The sequence below is a fragment of the Arachis ipaensis genome, chromosome B2, assembly GCF_059453495.1.
Source record: "Arachis ipaensis isolate K30076 ecotype BB chromosome B2, ASM5945349v1, whole genome shotgun sequence".
In the NCBI taxonomy this organism is placed as follows: Eukaryota; Viridiplantae; Streptophyta; class Magnoliopsida; order Fabales; family Fabaceae; genus Arachis; species Arachis ipaensis.
The window spans coordinates 22,785,493-22,803,756 of NC_142437.1; the positions used below are offsets into that span (position 1 = coordinate 22,785,493).

The 18,264-nt window shown below is 29.4% G+C and overlaps 2 protein-coding genes and 1 pseudogene across 3 annotated transcripts; 1 reads left to right on the forward strand and 2 right to left on the reverse strand.

Annotated features, from left to right (window-relative positions):
• Positions 1-645: 645 nt before the first annotated feature.
• On the reverse strand, positions 646-1,841 carry LOC107628246 (receptor-like protein kinase FERONIA pseudogene; annotated as a pseudogene). The gene has a single exon (XR_015905267.1). The product of XR_015905267.1 is annotated as a receptor-like protein kinase FERONIA pseudogene (transcript).
• An 8,597-nt stretch (positions 1,842-10,438) lies between these two features.
• LOC107628247 (plasmodesmata-located protein 3) lies at positions 10,439-12,721 on the forward strand. Its single transcript, XM_016331012.3, has 3 exons — positions 10,439-10,792; positions 11,397-11,820; positions 12,585-12,721. The coding sequence occupies exons 1-3, from the start codon at positions 10,439-10,441 to the stop codon at positions 12,719-12,721; spliced, it is 915 nt and encodes a 304-aa protein (XP_016186498.1).
• A 1,285-nt stretch (positions 12,722-14,006) lies between these two features.
• Positions 14,007-14,663, reverse strand: TOM22-V (translocase of outer membrane 22-V). The gene has a single exon (XM_016331013.3). It carries the CDS (start codon positions 14,558-14,560, stop codon positions 14,246-14,248), a length of 315 nt encoding a protein of 104 aa, XP_016186499.1. The 5' UTR covers positions 14,561-14,663; the 3' UTR covers positions 14,007-14,245.
• Between the last annotated feature and the right edge of the window lie 3,601 nt (positions 14,664-18,264).

The following is an 18,264-nucleotide window of genomic DNA, read 5'->3' on the forward strand; positions in this document are numbered from 1 at the left end:
TACCTTGTCCTTCTTATTGTCACCCTACATACGTGAGATGACTTTGGAAGATAGACCTGCCACTATTTCGTGCGTGAGTCGCGAATTGCAGGCCCAATTTGGCTACAACGAGGCTTGGGTTGGTTAGTTCACAGTATGGCCCACATGAGTACCATTTCCTAGGCGGTGTTTGTAAACTGCTAAAAGAATTCCTTTCGCAGGTGCCATTTGCGACTTGGACGTGCGCATTTCAGTCCAAGTATTCAGTATGCATTGTCATGCACATTTTTTGGAATTAATCTTTTTTAAATATTTAAATCAATAAAATACTCTGTCTGCATCATAGTTTAGCACATTTTTACGAGACAAGAATGCTAGAGCACTAGTAGATTTTATGATTTGAAATTATTAATTAGTCATCATTAATATTTTTAATAGTGTAAAATTATTTATTTTTTTTTTGCTAGTTAAGTATTTGCCAAATTTAAATAAAAATATTAGTCTTCTAAACTTTCTCCTTACGAGACCAAAACGTTTATCAAATTGCTCTTACAAAAACTGGATTTAGTAAAAATTCATCTATGCCCAATCCATCTCCAATATACCAAAGGAAGGTATGGTTGACAAAGTAATGGAAGGATTTGAAATTGAAATAATCTAATGAAATTTTTCAATACCAAGACTCAAGAATTGATCATATATCTCAAAAACAGAGACACAAACACGCACAAATAACAATTATTAAGGTAGACTTAGAAATTACTAAATCATATCCTTTAAGAAATTGAATTTAGGAATTGGCATTCGGCTCATATTTGGAGTCAGCTTCCTCTTGCAATTGCAATGCATGTTCAAGCTCCACTTCCACTTCACCCATATCTGGCCTCTCTCTTCCATCAACAACCAAACATCGATGAGCAATGTCAACAAACAAATTCCAACAACTTGGATCAATCTTTGACTTCAGAAACGGATCAACAATTTCCTCTGCATATGACTTCACCAAATACTTATGTTTCAAATGTTCCTTAATAAGATCCATTGCTGACTTAGCACTAAAAACTTCTAATAGAACTATACCAAATGAATACACATCCGATTTTTCAGTTAAATCACCGGTTGCTGCATATTCTGGATCACTATATCCACATGTTGACATTACTCTCGAATTAACTCTAATCAATGATTTTGACATGCTATATGGACCTCTTTTGGACAAGAACAACCCCGAAATTTTCGGTTCCCAGTTATGATCTAAAACAATGTTGCGCGATTTAATGTGACGGTGTATGATTGCATACTTGAGTCCTGTGTGAAGATAGTGTAGTCCACGCGCTACTCCAATGCAAATCTTAAGCCTAAGTTTCCATGGGAGTGGATCCCTTATAATTTTATTAGGATGAATATGATCAAAAAGGGAACCATTAGACATGTATTCATAAACAAGAACTAACTCGTTTCTTTCGACACAAAATCCAACTAATGACATGAGATTAGGGTGGTGTAGCTGTGAGAGCAAGACAACCTCGTTCTTAAACTCTGAGAAACCGAAGATTGATTCTTTTTTGCATCGCTTGACGGCGACTGCGGCGGAATTTTGCTTCAAATGACCTTTGTAAACAACGCCAAATCCGCCTTCTCCGATTATGGAAGAATGGTTGAAGTTATTTGTTGATGATTGTAACTCAGCAAGTGAAAAGTGGTGGCAAAGTTCTTTTATTATGGATGATGGTTGTTTTGTTGAGACAAGTCTTTGATTTGAAAAGAGTTGTTTTGTTGAGGTGAGGGTTGGATTAGAAGGTTTTGTTTCTATTGAGATATTTGACTTAGAGAAACAACACATGCCTCGAAGCAAACCCATTTTGGATAAATGCTTTGAACAACATTGAGTTATATATATATACAAATAATTTAAGAATTTAATTTTGAGACAATATCAAATATTTTTATATGTATGTTCAATTACACCACATCACATTTTATTTTAATTACATAAAGATTAAATATAATTAAACTATAGTATAAATTGTTTTATAATATCAATGTATTAAAATTAAATTTATAATTTAATTTAATATATTATTAGTCTAAAATAATTTTATATGTATATTTAAGGATAATATTTTATAGTATCAGTGTGTTAAAATTACACTCGTATATAAATAGAAATCTTGATCTTTTTAATAGAAAGAAGTCAAAGAACGTATACATTAAGTTAACAAGTCTTGGTGTTTGTCCGAGTGAAAGTCAACATAAATCAAAGCCGTCTCAATTGACTTCGTAGTTCTGCGGGTTCCACAACAACCCATTTGATAACAATAGTGATCCTTCTCTGAAATCCCCTGCTTTAACTAGCAGGGATGAAACAAAACATTTGTGTCGCAGCTGAAACTTGAAGCATTAAGAGAACAATTGCATGATCATGTAGGTAGGTGGGTTGTGATTTATTTAGGTTTAATTATTTTTGTTAGTTTTTATAATTTTATTAAATTTGTAATTAGTTTTTTATATTTTTTTTTGTAAAAATTTATGTATGGCCAACTTTATGTGAAGTTGATAATTGAGAGTTATTAAATGATTTGACTAAATTTTTATCTAACCGCTCTTAATTATCAACTTCACGTAAACTCACTGCACCTAAGTTTTTTTACCTTTTTTCTTTTAATTAGATTTTTATACTGTTTTTAATTTTGTAGTTAAGTTATTTACGTATCGAAAACGTTAAAATTAACAGAATATTTCTTAAAAAAACATGTGGTCAAAGATTTAATTAGATTTTTGATGATGAGTATCTTTAATTTGTAAAAAAATATTCTGTTAACTCTAATATTTTTTACATTAGCAAAAATCTAATTACAAAATTAAAAACAGTATAAGAATATAATTGAAGGAGAAAAAAAGTATAAAAATTTAATTACAAATTTAGTGAAATTATAAGAACTAAATAAATAATTAAACCATTTATTTATTTATGGATTTTGCAAATGAGCTAATAAGAATACTGGTTAAGGATGTAAAAGTAGAAAAGTTTTATAAAAAAGTTTGTAATAATAGAAGCTCTTTTAAAATTTTTAAGTATTTAATAATTGGAAGTATAACAAATTCATCATTATTTCAGTAATTTTTAGTAAAATATCTTCTTTTATGACACTTTTAAATAATATACTTAGGGTATATGTTAGCAAGACAAAAGGAAAAAAAAAAGCGAATTTCGTAAAATTCTAATAACATTAAGAGCATGTGAAAGTTGAATTTTTATTTACTTTGGGTAAAGTATATTTTTTGTCCCTAAAGTTTGATAAAAGTTTTAAAAATATCCCTAAGTTTTATTTTGTTTCAATTTTATCCCAAAAGTTTTCGATTTGCATCAAATATACCCTTGACGGGTAATTTTTCAAAAAATTTAAGATCAATTCAATAACAATCTCATAAGAACAACCCTCAACACAAGCAAATCAAGCATCATTTTCATGCATTATTGTTAGATTGGTTTTAAATTTTTTGAAAATTTAGACGTCGGGGGTATATTTGATGCAAATCGAAAACTTTTGGGACAAAATTAAAACAAAATAAAATTTAAGGATATTTTTGAAACTTTTGCCAAACTTTAGGGACAAAAAGTATACTTTACCCATTTACTTTTATATGACCTTAAAGCATGCTATTTATTTTTCATATTTTTCTTTTAAATAATATCACTTCATTTTATTTTAATATTATAAGTAATGTTATTTCAACAATTAAATATCTGTTTGCTTTTCTGTTGGCATTCTAAAACATTTGTTAAAGTTGCTACGGATAAAGTGACAAGCTATTTATGTGTTTTAATGTCATCATGATTTAGCCTCTAATCAACATTTTTTCCCTTCAGCGCCAGTTAAGTCAGTCAGTTGAAGCAAAATCCACACTTTTATTACTACGGTTAATGTTATTCAACAAATTTAAGTTGTTAAAATTTTTACAAAAACATTTTTAAAGTGATTTTTTTTCTTTAAAAGATCTTTTAAAAAAATAAAAATAATTTTATATTTAGATATTTCATATAAAAATATTTTTATTTAGAATATAATATATTTTTTGTTTTTAAAATTTATAATTTTTTTTGAAAATATCCCTAACGTTTAATTTTATTCAATTTTGTTCTTAATGTTTTCGATTTATTCAATTTTGTTCTTACCGTTTTCGATTTATTTTAAAAATATCTCTAAACATTTTTAATTTTGTCTCTAATATTTTAGATGAAGTTAATATTCAGAAGTAATTCTGATATAAATTGAAAACGTTAGGGACAAAATTGAATATATTAAATATTAAGAGTATTTTTGAAGAAAATCACAAACGGTAGAGACAAAAATATACTTTACTCCTTGTAATAATTATATTTGGATATAACAATATAAAAGTATGTTTTTATTCATTTATTATATTAAAAACATCTTTTTTTGTAAATAAAAAAATCTTTAAAAAAATATAAATTATCATTTTAAAAAAAATATTTTTTAATTTTTTAAATATTTTTATTTTTATTTTAAAATTTTACGACACACACTTAAAAAAACATCTTTTTCGACTAACTTAATTCCATTCAAACAAGCACTGTGTCTCTATGATGGGATGAAAATTAAAAGGGCATTACATTACTAGAAGCCTGAAATCCAACAATAGAGTCAAGAAAAAGAAAATCAAAATTGAGACAAAAATTAAATGGACAGTAATAGATCTCTTTTAATTTCCATCTGTAAATACTAAATACAAAGTGGAAAAGGAAAATGATACCACCCTATATTAGAATATATATGAGTGGCTAATGACCATAATTTCAATAAAAAGAATAGAGAAAATAACATTCTTTTTTTTTTATGAGAGTGAGACATCTAAATGATATTTTTTTCTATTTATTATAAAATATATACTTCTATTTTCTACAAAATTAAAATAACATATACATTAGTCCATTTAACTAAAATATTTTTCAATAATCATTATAATCAGAAAAAAAGAGAATGTCATTTAAGAGTTGATGAATCATGAATGTCATTTCAATTAATAATTCGTTCATATTTATCTCTTTATAGTAACAACAACTTAAATTATTTCCCTCTTTATTTACTATTATATTGACTAATTATTAGTATCATTAAAAATAATTAGTTCCCTCACTGAATCTCACCAAGGCCAAAAAGGAAAAAGCTTTAGGAGAAGGACCAATGTACCTTGCTTCCTTCACACGAGCCACAACTCTTGAAGACATAAAGTAGAATGTTTCGTTCCCTCTAATAATGTTGCCCTAATTCGCTTGTGTTTACAACTGTTGTCATGGCTACATACTTTTCATGTGAGTATGCATGTGACATGCAATATTAATATCTTGAATATGTTTCAGTCAAATGCATATTCAAAAGTTACTCTTGATGCCTTTTTTCGGTCAAATTTCCACTGTACTATTGCATCATCATCATCAAATCATATGGCATGCGACTGTTACTGTTTACCCTTTTTTAGTACGTGATTATTATAGTATTTAAAAAGTGGTGTCTAAATTGTTATAAAAGATTAAAAATTAATATTTAATTTAAAAAAATAAAAATAAATAATTTTTAAATTTTAAAAATTATTATAAAAAATAAATTAGACAAAAATTATACACCAACTTATAAACACTATAAAATTTATCGTATTAGTGATAAGAATAATCTCATCAAGAGAATTATTTTTGTTGTTGCAAAACTTTTAAAAGGTATGATAATTCGGTATGATCATTATCATCATCTTTATTTAATCATATAATGAAGGCTAATAATTTTTATGGATATGACACCTACTTGAGTGTAACGCAGCGTTATAGATGTTAGGGAATGTTTTACACTGTTGTGACGATGGTGGTGAAGAAATCGGACAGTCCAATTTCGTTGAAGAGAGAGAGGAGTACAAATCAGACCGTCCGATTTGTGCTGACATATATTTTTTTTGTTAGAAAATTGGACCCATCGATTTCTTGCATGCAGGACTGATAAATTCATTTTTAGGGTTTATCTTGTGCTTAATTGAGTGAATTTTATCCATTATTCTCACACTTATTCATAGAATTCACATGTTTTATATTTTCCTTCCTAATTTTGTACTATGATTGAAAACATGCTTCTTTAGCCTTAAATTTACTAATTTTAATCATCTCTTATTACCATTCGATGTCATGATATGTTTGTTAAGTGTTCTCAGAGTTTATCGGCCAAGAATGACTTAGAGGATGGAAAGGAAGCATGTAAAAGTAGAAGGAATATAAGAAATTGAAGGAATTGCTAAGTTGTCAATCATGACCTCTTCGTACTAAATTGATCATAACTTGAGCTACAGAGGTTCGAATGAGGCGGTTCTAGTTGCGTTAGAAAGCTAACATATGGGGCTTCAAAATGATATGCAATTTGCCATAGTTGCCATGCAGTTAGGTGACGCGCACGCGTGGATCACGCATACGCGTGACCTTGCGAAATTTCAGCGACGCGTACGCGTGGGCGACGCGTACGCGTGACAGAGCCACATGCTGCACGTATCAGAAAATACTGGGGGCAATTTCTGGACTGTTTTTGACCCAGTTCCAAGCCCGAAAATATAGATTAGAGGCTGCAGAGTGGAGGAATCATTCATTCAACAATTCATACAACTTTCATTCACATAATTTTAGGTTTTAGATATAGTTTTCTAGAGAGGGAGGCTCTCTCCTCTCTCTAGGTTTTAGGGTTTTAGCTTTATTTCTTCTTCAATTCAGATTTTCATCTTGTTTTATTTTAGTTTCTATTCTACATTCTACTAGTCTAGCACTTTAGTTTATCTTGTTGATTTATTTATTCTCCACTTTAGTTTATGCACTCATGATGTTAGATTCAATTTTCATATTAATGCAATTTGTGTTTTCCATATTTATGATTGCTTTCTTCAATATATGTTATTGATGCTTGCAATTGGTTGTTTAGATTTTATTATCTCTCATTAATTTTCTATGCTTTTATTTTGTACCTACCAAGTATTTGATAAAATGCTTGGTTGGATTTTAAATTAGCTTTTTATATTCTTAACTTAGATTGAGTAATTAGAGACTCTTGAATTGTCAAAATCTCTTGTTAGTTGGTGATTGAAACTAGCTAGTTGGCTTGAACTTCACTAACTCTAGTCTTTGATTAGGACTTGTGAACTCAAGTTGATTTTCTCAGTTAACTTACCTTCAATTGTTAGAGGTTAACTAAGTGATAGTAAAAGACAATTACCATCACAAGTGACTATGATAATAGGGATAGAAATTTTAACTATCAATCCTTGCTAGGACTTTTTTTAATCATTAGTTTATTTTCTTATCATTTACATTCCTTGTTCAACCTTTAAAAATCCAAAAATATACTTTCCCGTAACCAATAATAACTACACTTCCCTGCAATTCCTTGAGAGACGACCTGAGGTTTAATACTTCAGTTAATTTTATTGGGTTTGCTTGAGTGACAAACAAATTAAATTTGATTGAGGTTTAATTGTCGGTTTAGATCTATACTTACAATGCGCTTATTTTTGTGAATTCTTTACCGACAATTTTTTCCATCAAGGACCAATTTTTTTTATGCAAAGAAATCGGACACATCGATTTTCAGTCTGCAAGACAATTTTTTTGGACAAGAAAATCGGACCCACTGATTTCATGCATGCAAATTATTTTGCCCAACGCAACTCTAATCGGACTGTCCGATTTAGGTCCTCCAAAAATTTGAAACAGTTGGACGGTCCGATTTCAACGTTTATATATATAACAATGGTCTCATCGAGCTCTCCACTTCATTTTTTTCTTCTCATAATCTTCAAATCGTCTGAAGCTCCTCTCTGCTCCTTCTCTTCTTCTTCAGTGTTTCAAAAAAATTAACATCAAAATTGAGGGAGTGCAATGTGAGTATATCATAATGAATGATAGAGTTATGTTAAAAGTATATTATCATGGACAAGTTTTATTACAAACATATGAAGAAGTGAAATTTGTGTATGAAAATTCATTAGAGATCAAATTATTATTCCATTTATACTGTCATTTGAAGAATTAAAAGGTGTGATTTGTGAGAAGATAGATTCTCAAATATTTAAAAGAGTGTCGTATATTTTGTACAGATATTCCATATCTGTATTTAGTAGATTCATTCAATTTCAAACGAAATACGTGACCAATGAAGCGAGGATGCAAAAAATGTTCTCAGTGTATCTTAAAAGTCGGTCCCAAATATCGTTCATCGAATTGTATATTGGATTCGAGCAATCTATAATAGACCGAGACATTGAATTGAAATAATAATAATAATAATAATAATAATAATAATAATAATAATAATAATAATAATAATTCACTTTCGCCAATAAATTATAGTTCAAATGGCATAATCTCTCCATACTCATTTAGAAATTGCGAGTTCGAATCTCCCTATCTTTGATAATAATAATAATTCACTTTCAACAATTATTATATTAAAACAATTTTAACATTTACACTTCCAACATAACAAACAAATTTAACTATTCTATTCTATTCTAACAACACACAATAATAAATCATTAATCTTTTATTAAATATCTATATTATACTCATAATAAAATAATTAATTCAATAATTTTTATATATCATCTACAATAAATTTATTAATAACAATTAATAATAATTATTTTATTATCATACATAGATCTTAATAAAAATTATTACTACAATAAATTTATTCAAAACAATTGTAATAATTAATTTATTATCACACCTATAATCTTAATAAAAATTATTACTACAATAAATTTATTATTAACAATTAATACTAATTAATTAATTTATTATCACACGTATAATCTTAATAAAAATTATTACTACAATAAATTTATTAATAACAAATATTTTATTATCATACCTACATCTTATATTAATAAATTAATTAATTCACTTTGAATTGGTATAATAATAAATTATTAATCCTTTATTAAATATCTATATTATACTCATAGTAAAAATAATTAATTCAATAATTTTTATTTATCTTCTACAATAACTTTATTAATAATTATTATTTTATTATCATACATATGTCTTAATAAAAATTGTTACTACAATAAATTTATTAATAACAAATAATAATAATTATTTATTATTATACCTACATCTTAATAAAAATTATTACTACAATCTATTAATGATAATTAATTTATTATCCTACATCCATAATCTTAATAAAAATTATTACTACACTATTTTTATTAATCTTTAACATTATCACTATTATTTTAATTAAATCAAAATATTTATAAATAAAAACTTACATAATTAGAATGATCAAGATAATTAACAATGTAAAATTCTGGACGATTAACGTCTTTTATTATCATTCTCTTTGGCATTGTTGAAGACTAGTGGTCCAATTTTTTTTCTCAAAAGTCCGATTTCATCAACAATAGAGAGTGGAATCAGTGGAGTTAAAGGTGGGATTGGGGACTTGGAATGAGTGAGGGAAGGATGGAACGAAAGTGAAAGGGATGGAGTAATCACCGAGTAGTATACAAGTAGGGGCGAGGGTGCATGCATGTTTGACGCGTGGCATGCAGTGCGCAAATTGAACGGTCCGATTTATTTACCTGCGATGTCTCTAATCGGACCGTCCGATTACTCTACTCCAAATCAGACCGTCCAATTTGTTGATCACAGTCGTCACATCTTCGTTAAATCTCCCACACTCCCATAATTTGGCTATACACCATACTTATCCCAATATCAAAATTAAAAAAAGTGTATAAGGAATAGTCTTCACCTTTTATTTATTAATTTTTTTCTTAATTTTACAATTCCCTTTAGGTCTTATAATTAAGTTATGCTAACAATTGTAACAATAACAGTCTTCGTTAGGCTATCCATTCTGATTAACCACAATAATGAAACCAAATATAGTTTAAGCCCAAGCTTCATATTAAAACATGATTTTAATAACAAGTGAAATTAGTGAAAGAAGTAAGTACTTGATCTCAACTAAATGTATCAAATTTGATACTAAAAATTAATAAAAAAGAATGACAGGAGAATTTTTACTCATTTTGTAAGACTTCGTTTGAGTATAGTAATCGAATTTCTAATAATGGAAGAAAAATAAAAAATAGAATAAGACATAGAAAGAATAAAAGAAAACAACAACAATAAAAAGAAGTCACAAGTCACAACTCACAACATTAGCATGATCCAAACACCATACTCGACTGGTAAAAATTGTAGCATATAAAGCAATCATGGTACCAGGACAACAGAAGCAAAAGTTACAAAAACACCCCTCAACAAAAGCCAAAACCACCAAACCAAGTAAGCCAGAAAACTATATTCCAAAATCTTCCTTGTTGTGAGTGAACAAATAAATAGAGCATAAGAACGTTAAAATTGAATAAAATCTTCACATTCTGAAACCCCAACAAAATGAGCATTATCAAAAGGCACTATTCTCACCCTTTTCTTCTTCTCTTCACTACTGTTATTCTTCTCTTCCTTCTTCCTCTGTCAGATGCTGCAGATAACACAAGCTTGGTTTACAAAGTTTGTTCAGATCAGAAACTACATGACCCATCTGGGGTTTACTCACAGAACCTCAAATCCTTATTGGTTTCTCTTGTTTCACAATCTTCACAAAAACCTTTCTTCACAACAAATTCTGGCACTGGCCAGAATAATATGATCATGGGTTTGTACCAATGCAGAGGAGATTTATCAAACACTGCTTGCTACAACTGTGTCAGCAAAGTTCCTTACATTTTGGAAAATCTTTGTGGCAAGGTTGTTGCCTATGATATAAATGCTTATATTTATTGTTTCTTATACTAATTTGTGTAAAATGTTGATATAAGTATTCCTCTCCTAGTTAAATATTTGAGTAATGTTAAGAAACAAACTTTTTTCAACCGATTTCAGTCCATTTTTTAAAATTGTTTTGTTTGTGTTAAATTCTATATTCTAAATCATAAATCATTAACTTTAAATCTTAAATTATATATTTAAATTTTAAAATTGACTAATATTAATTAACTAAGAGTGGATTTCCTATATTTTCTCTCTCTCTCTCTCTCTCTCTATATATATATATATATATATATATATATATATATATATATATATATATATATTTTTTTGTGGATATTCCAATGAAGACTCCATAGTTCTTTTCATGTAAAGATGTTTCATTTTGATCATTGCATGGTGGAGTGTAAAATTTAATTTTATATCTTATAAAAGTGTGACTAAATAAATAAATTATACTTTTAAATAAAGATCTTCGTTAGAGTTAGTGCTTTTTCTTTTATGTTAAATTGTTTTACAAATTTTCTTATGTTATACATCAATGCATTCTTGTATAAATCTGATATGTATTAAGAGTTCACAGGTGGTGGCTGCGAGAATCCAACTAAGTGGTTGTTATCTGAGGTACGAGGTTGTGGGGTACAAGCAGGTTCCTGAGACTCAGTTACTTTACAAGGTTTGTGGTTCAAAACAAGCAAATGGAGATGGTGGTGATGGGTTTGAGGAGAAAAGGGACTCAGCTTTTGGCATGGTGGAGAATGGAGTGAAGAGTAGTAATGGTGGGAAATTGTTCTACAAAGGGAGTTACCAGTCTTTGAATGTAATGGGGCAGTGTGAGGGTGATTTGGCCATTGATGATTGTGGTGATTGTGTTAAGAGTGCTGAGGAACAAGCCAAAGCTGAGTGTGGTGACTCATTTCAAGCACAGATTTATCTCCATAAGTGCTTCCTCAGTTATAGCTTTTACCCTAAGGGAGTTTCTTCCACCATGCCATCTTCAACTGCAGGTAAGTAAACTACCAATCTAAGATATTTTTTCAAATTTTGTTTTTCATATTTGAAGAACATGTATTTCACTTTTTTTTTTCTTTTAGGGACTAAATTATCAAACTATAATTTTTAAGGGGCTTGATGATTTACTTGAAAAACTTATCTTTAAACAATAATTTCTTGTATATTGTATATTTAGCACACACTTTATTACTATTAAACATTTTCTACTCTAACACTCAAACTTTTATTTTGCAGTATTAGATTAGATTCCATAAATGTCACAATTTTGGGTATGCAAGTATCATAACTCTAGAGAAAAGAAAAAAATATCCCGTCTTTCCCCTTTTTTTTTTTTTGGTGTGTTTGTTAATTATTGTAGGACTCTATATGGCTGCTTTTGAGTGTTGTGTCTTTGTGTTTCTGCGATGTTAGGCAATAAAGAAAAGATCTTCATTTCTTTAACTTATTTTGATGTATTTTCCCCTCACTAATCATTAAGGAACGATCTATCTGCCAGTGTTCTGTTTTTGTTCGTGGCTATATAGCAAATAACAATAAACTAACATAAATTTGATAGCAATAACAATTATGCTTGAAATAAAAAAATAAAATATTATCGGAGTATTGGACCATTTTTCATTTGGGTATTTGAGAAACGAGGTGTGCGAAGGGGAAAATAGGCTCTTTCATTTCACATTTGCACTTCACTATTGTTTATGATTGTATGTTATGTCTCCAACAACAATAAAGCTTGTGTTTCTGTGTTTGATTGAATCAGAGTCAGCAGCCCAAGGAGACACTAAAAAAACAGCAGCCATTGCTCTGGGGGTATTTGCAGCTATTAGTTTCTGCTGCGTTGTTTTCTTGTGTGTCAAGTCAGTGATGGATAAAAAAAGAGATGGAACTTGGAAGTGAAGTTGACAATTTGTACTTATTTTAACCTCTTACACCAGTTGAAATAGTGTCAGATATATGGGCATTTAGGTTCTACAACTTGTCAACTTAGTATATGAGACAGAATGAATACATACATTATTTTCTATATATCTTACATGTCAATATAGAGTTAGCTTCTAACATTTTAGCTTAAAATATACAAGGCTATATAGTTCAGACATTAAAGGTTTAAAGTTATTGCTGCTTCATGGTTGATGTGTTTTGAGTCGGATGTCCAAAGTTGATCAAACTTTGGTTTCTCATGTTGTGAATAACGGATGCCTATCATCAACATGGTGGTTTGTACAATTGTACTCATTCAAATTAATGTTTGGATGAGTTTCGTTGAGTCTCTTTCACCACTAAACCGCCCTAACCTCAACTCTGAAGTCCCATCTTGATTGTGTTTGTTCCCAACATAACACTGCGAGCTACATTAGCAACACATGATTTCCCCTGCACCACTTAATGCAGCAAAATCGCAATGGCAGTTTAAGACTATGATTAGCAACATCAACTTACAGACTCATCTCTCAACCATAGAAATTCTAACAATAACACGAGACCCCAACAATCCCCCAAATTCGCTTTCATGTTCAAGAATAAGCATTACGATAATCATAGCTCGACCTACACGGGTAAATTAAGCATCTAGTACTACCATTATCACAAGAAATCTGTTATATCTACATCCAGAGTGCGGGTTTCCCACCGTATCTCTCCAAACCAAAGACTAATCTATTATGAATCGGAATTTCATTTAAAAATTTGTCACTTACAGATCAAATTTTATATGCAAAAATCGGAATTTGAACTTCTAACACTTGTTAATGCAGATAAATGAGTTAACTACTTAACCAACCCAATTTGATTTGGAAAATATTTTTATCTGAGGAATGTTAGGGACCAGCAACTTTTGTAATTTGTAGCCATCAAATAGCCATTAATGATGGTTTTAATGGTGTGAAATTTCATCCAATGGCTTACTTTTTTTTGTTGATTACATGCTGACCAGAATTTAACAAAGTTGCTGGCCTAGACTTTTCCTTTGTATCTAGTATCCAGACATAACATAATATTGATCAAATGCTGCAATTCATCTGGAATTATGCCAATCAAAGTCCTAAAAAAACCATTAAATAAATAAATAAATAAACTTGTTGCTAAAAAAGAACCTTGATGAATGCCCTAAGGGTCTTCATTATAAAAATCCATCACAGCTCAAACCTTAACAGCAAATTAAATTCGGCATCCAGCAACATAATTACCATCAAAATCATAATTAAATAATAAAAACATGATGACTTATCAGTGTAAGTAACAAAAAGAGTTCTCTACTAATAAGGTAAATCACACGAATTATTGAATCTAAAAGCAATAAAACCCTAAAACCCTAGCTACCACTCGCTCATTCAATCAACCAACAGTGATGCTCTCCAAACGTCGAAAAATACAATAACAGAAAAACCGAACCGAAGGAATGAGAGAGCAGTTCTTGATTCTTCACTTAGGAGGACCAATGGAGGCGGGAGTTCCAAGGATGCTGGCCTGCTGGAGCTCGTACTCGTTGAGCTGCTGCTCGCGATCCATTTCGATGATGAGAGGGACAACGAGGATGAGGAACGTTGTGCCGGCGATCCATGCGGCTTTTCCGGTGCTGCGGAGGAGCTTCTTGGCCACGAAGGCGGCGTCTCCGGCGGCCTGTTTTCCGCGGGCAACGATGGGGGAGCGGGAGATCTTCACGATGAGGGAGTCGTCTCGGCCTCCTGGCCTCTCAGGGAGGGACACTCCGCCTCTTCTGGATTGCGATGACGACATTGTTGCCGAAGAAGTGAAGGGAAGCAGAGAGACGGAGAAAGAAAGAAGGAGACGCCGAGAGTGAAGGGTGTAGAAAAAGTGAGAGAAACTTTCTTTTATTTGTGAGTGAATCCCCAATGGGCCCTTCACAATTAATTCGAAGCAAGAACGATATTCTCAATAGAAAATATTTTTAAAGATAATTTATTATTTGATTAGGTTGTTATTTTTAAAATTTTTAAATACGTTTTTTTAGATTATTGAGTATTTAGTTTTTAATATTGTTGAATTAATAATTTGTTTAAGTGTTATTACTAAAAATTTTTAAAATGTTATTTATAAATTATAATTTATTATTTACATAAGTTGTTACTTTTTAAATTTAAAACAATCTTTCTTTTAAACCGAATACAAAAAGGGAGATTTTTTACTGACGTGACACTCATAGTCTCATATATTGAATTTTGAGATTATTTGCTTAAATGTATTTATTAAAAATTTTTGTAATTTTATTTATAAATTAATAGATTATTTGGTTAGATTGTTAGATAATAATAAGGATTTAGTTTTTGAGTTTATTAGCAAGGTAGTTAGAATGTTAGATATTTAAATCTTAATATTATTGAACCAATTTAAATAAAGTTATTTATAAATTATTTATAAATTATTTTAAAATTAGGACGGTTGTTTAATAATAAAATCAACAATTTAAAAATAATAACAAAACAATAAGAAGCAAGTAGTAGTAAAAAACAAGTTTGAAAACAAAATAATAAGAGCTTAAATTTGAAAACGGAAACAAAACGTCATTTTAAAACAAAACAATAAAAAATCAAATTTAAAAAAGGTTGTTACTTTTTAAATTTAAGTTATTTACTTAAGTTGTTTTGTTTAGGTTGTTATTTTTTTATTTTAAGTTATTTTAAATTGATTGTACATAAATTAAAATTTTCAAAATAAATTCAAAAAATACATGCTTCAGTTAAGAGAACTATTGTGTCTCGATTCATGAATTTGCTAAGAGAAGTTGACGACGGATATATCTAATTGTGTTAATGGGATTACATATGAGTCTATTAGGACAGTTAATGAGATTTACATATCCTAGCTTCTAAGATATTTTCTATTGTATGGGACTACTGTGTGACGATAGAAAATTCATTGCAGTTATTAATGAGATTTGGTTATCAATTGAGAAAATTGTTTGTGATACTATTGATATCTAATAGTCTTAACAAATCAAATTGTTTTTAAAATGCAACTTAGACATTATTGATTGACAGAATACTATATATGACGAGAAAAATATTGAAAAACTAAGGTATTTTACTAAGTGTTCACTAATAGGCAATTTTACATTGCTTTGTCAAGAGTTAAGAGTCGCAATGGTCTGAACATTCTAATTCTAGATGAAGACAACAATCCAAACTCATTAACAACAAATGCCGTATTCAACGAAATTGTTAATAATATTTAGATAAGAAAATATTATTTTCATTTTAGTAACATGTTATGATTTACACTTTTGTACAAATATTTGTCATAGATATAACTAATTTATTAATTATACTTTCAAACTTGAAATAAAATGTATAACATGGAACACAATATTATATGCCAATTGCTTTTTTAATGAGGTTAATAAAATACTAGGTTGTCGATAAATTTTTTTTTTTGGTTTGCGTCGATAAATTTTTATTAGCCTTATAATATAAAGTTTAGTGTAAAATTGACATGCTATTATTACAGTTATATATGTTCTTATTTTTTTTAAGTTTCTTTCTTTATGACTCAAGAATATTATAGACTTTAAATTGTTTTATTTGTATTTTATTTTGAATAAAGATAAAACAATATATTAAGTACGTTTTATTATATAATGATGATGATAGTATTATACTAAAGCAAGCTCTTAAGTGTAGACAGAGAAATTTCATCTACATGTATAGATGAACGTTGGCAGTATTTCTGTGTGACAAATGTAGATTCAATGAGATCATTTCTGAACGAATTGCAGGTCGTTTCAGCTTCTCTGCTAAACCGATCATGTGCATGTTTGGATTATCCCATTGACATAAGTAGTTGGTAACAGTAATAAGTAACTAGGATGATGTTAATTATGTGCGGCTTTTATGGGCTATTTTTGTGTTTTTTATTTATGAGAGCAAAAGTGATATAGGATCTATTGTTATAATGTTTAATCTGTTGTGATAAGTATGGGTGGATGCCCATTTAATGCATGGTGACTTTCTTCACAATGTTAGGCGGCTAAGCTTTTCTAATAGAAAAGTTCAGTTCTTCAAAGAAGACTAAACTTTATGAAGCTTTGAAAAGGAATTCTTTGTACGTGTATAAATAGAAGTAAGATCTGAGACATATTACACACTACAATCAATAAGAATTCTCTCTCTCTATTTATATTGTATATATACAAAATTCTTCCTCTCTTTCTTTCTTTCATACGTTAATACATATATATAAATATATAAGTATCATATCTTTTATATTGAGATAGAAATTGTGGTTAATATTGTTATCTAATTATATTTCTTTACTTTATGTTTGTTACCTCTTCCTTATTTATTTATTTAGTTATTTTATAACACGTTATCAGCACAAAGCTTTAACGAAATTTTAGGAAGACTTCAGGTAACAAATTTTTATTATGTCGAAACTCTTTCATCTTGAATATAATGCTTTTGATATATTTGGAAATAATTATTTATCATGGATACTATATGCTAAAATCCATCTTGATTCAATGGATCTTGAAGATACCATTGAGGTTGAAAATAATACATCCCAGAAGGATAAAAGTCAAGGCCATGATTTTCCTTCATCGTCATCTTGACAAATGATTGAAAAATGAATATCCCACATTAAAAGATAGATCTGTGGAAAGACCTTGAAAAAAGGTACAATCATATGATACTTCCTTAAACCCGATACGTTAGAGAAAACTTTCTCAACCTTCCATGCCTCGAATGTGCTCCTGCAGCAGCAGTATCGAGAAAAATGATTTTAAAATATTTTGAGAAAATTTCTTGTCTTCTTGTTGCTGAGCGCAACAATGAGTTACTCTTAAGAAATCATGAAGCGCGCCCAGCTGGTGCCGCCCAATTTCCTGAAGCAAATGTGGCAACTTCTAACCCCAGAAGAGGTAAATGGCAAGGCTTTGGTAGCAAAAAAAATTATGGAAGGAAAAGGAATTATGTTCACAAAGGATCTCACCAGAAGTGGGATAAAGAAAGAAATATTGGGTAAAATAAATCAACAGAGGATAAGTCTTTTCGTTGTGGTGGAAAGGGCCATTGGTCACGTACCTGTCGTACCCCAAGGCACCTAGTTGATTTTTATCAAGCATCCTTGAAAAAGGATGACAAAGGAAAGGAAACAAATTTTGTTTCAAATGATGAAAATTCCACCACTCATTATGATGTATCTAATTTCTTTAAGGATTCTGAAAGAAATATTGGCTATTTGATCAATGATAGAATAGTTTGATATGTGTATGTGTGTTTGTTAATAATTCATGTGAATAATTTTACTGTGCATGTATTTTTACTCATTTTATTATTATTATTATTATTATTTGTTTTTTTGAAGAAAAATGGCAAGAACATATTCTAAAGATATTTGCCTTGCGGATAGTGCAAGTTCGCACACTATTCTTAAAAGTGATATATATTTTACCCATTTTGTGCCAAAAGAAGAGTATGTTAATA

Coding starts and splice junctions, on each gene's coding strand:
- LOC107628247 (XM_016331012.3), top strand. CDS start 10,439: ATGAGCATTATCAAAAGGCACTATTCTCACCCTTTTCTTCTTCTCTTC. Junction 10,793..11,396: donor TGGAAAATCTTTGTGGCAAG/GTTGTTGCCTAT, acceptor AAGAGTTCACAG/GTGGTGGCTGCGAGAATCCA. Junction 11,821..12,584: donor CATGCCATCTTCAACTGCAG/GTAAGTAAACTA, acceptor TGATTGAATCAG/AGTCAGCAGCCCAAGGAGAC.
- TOM22-V (XM_016331013.3), bottom strand. CDS start 14,560: ATGTCGTCATCGCAATCCAGAAGAGGCGGAGTGTCCCTCCCTGAGAGG.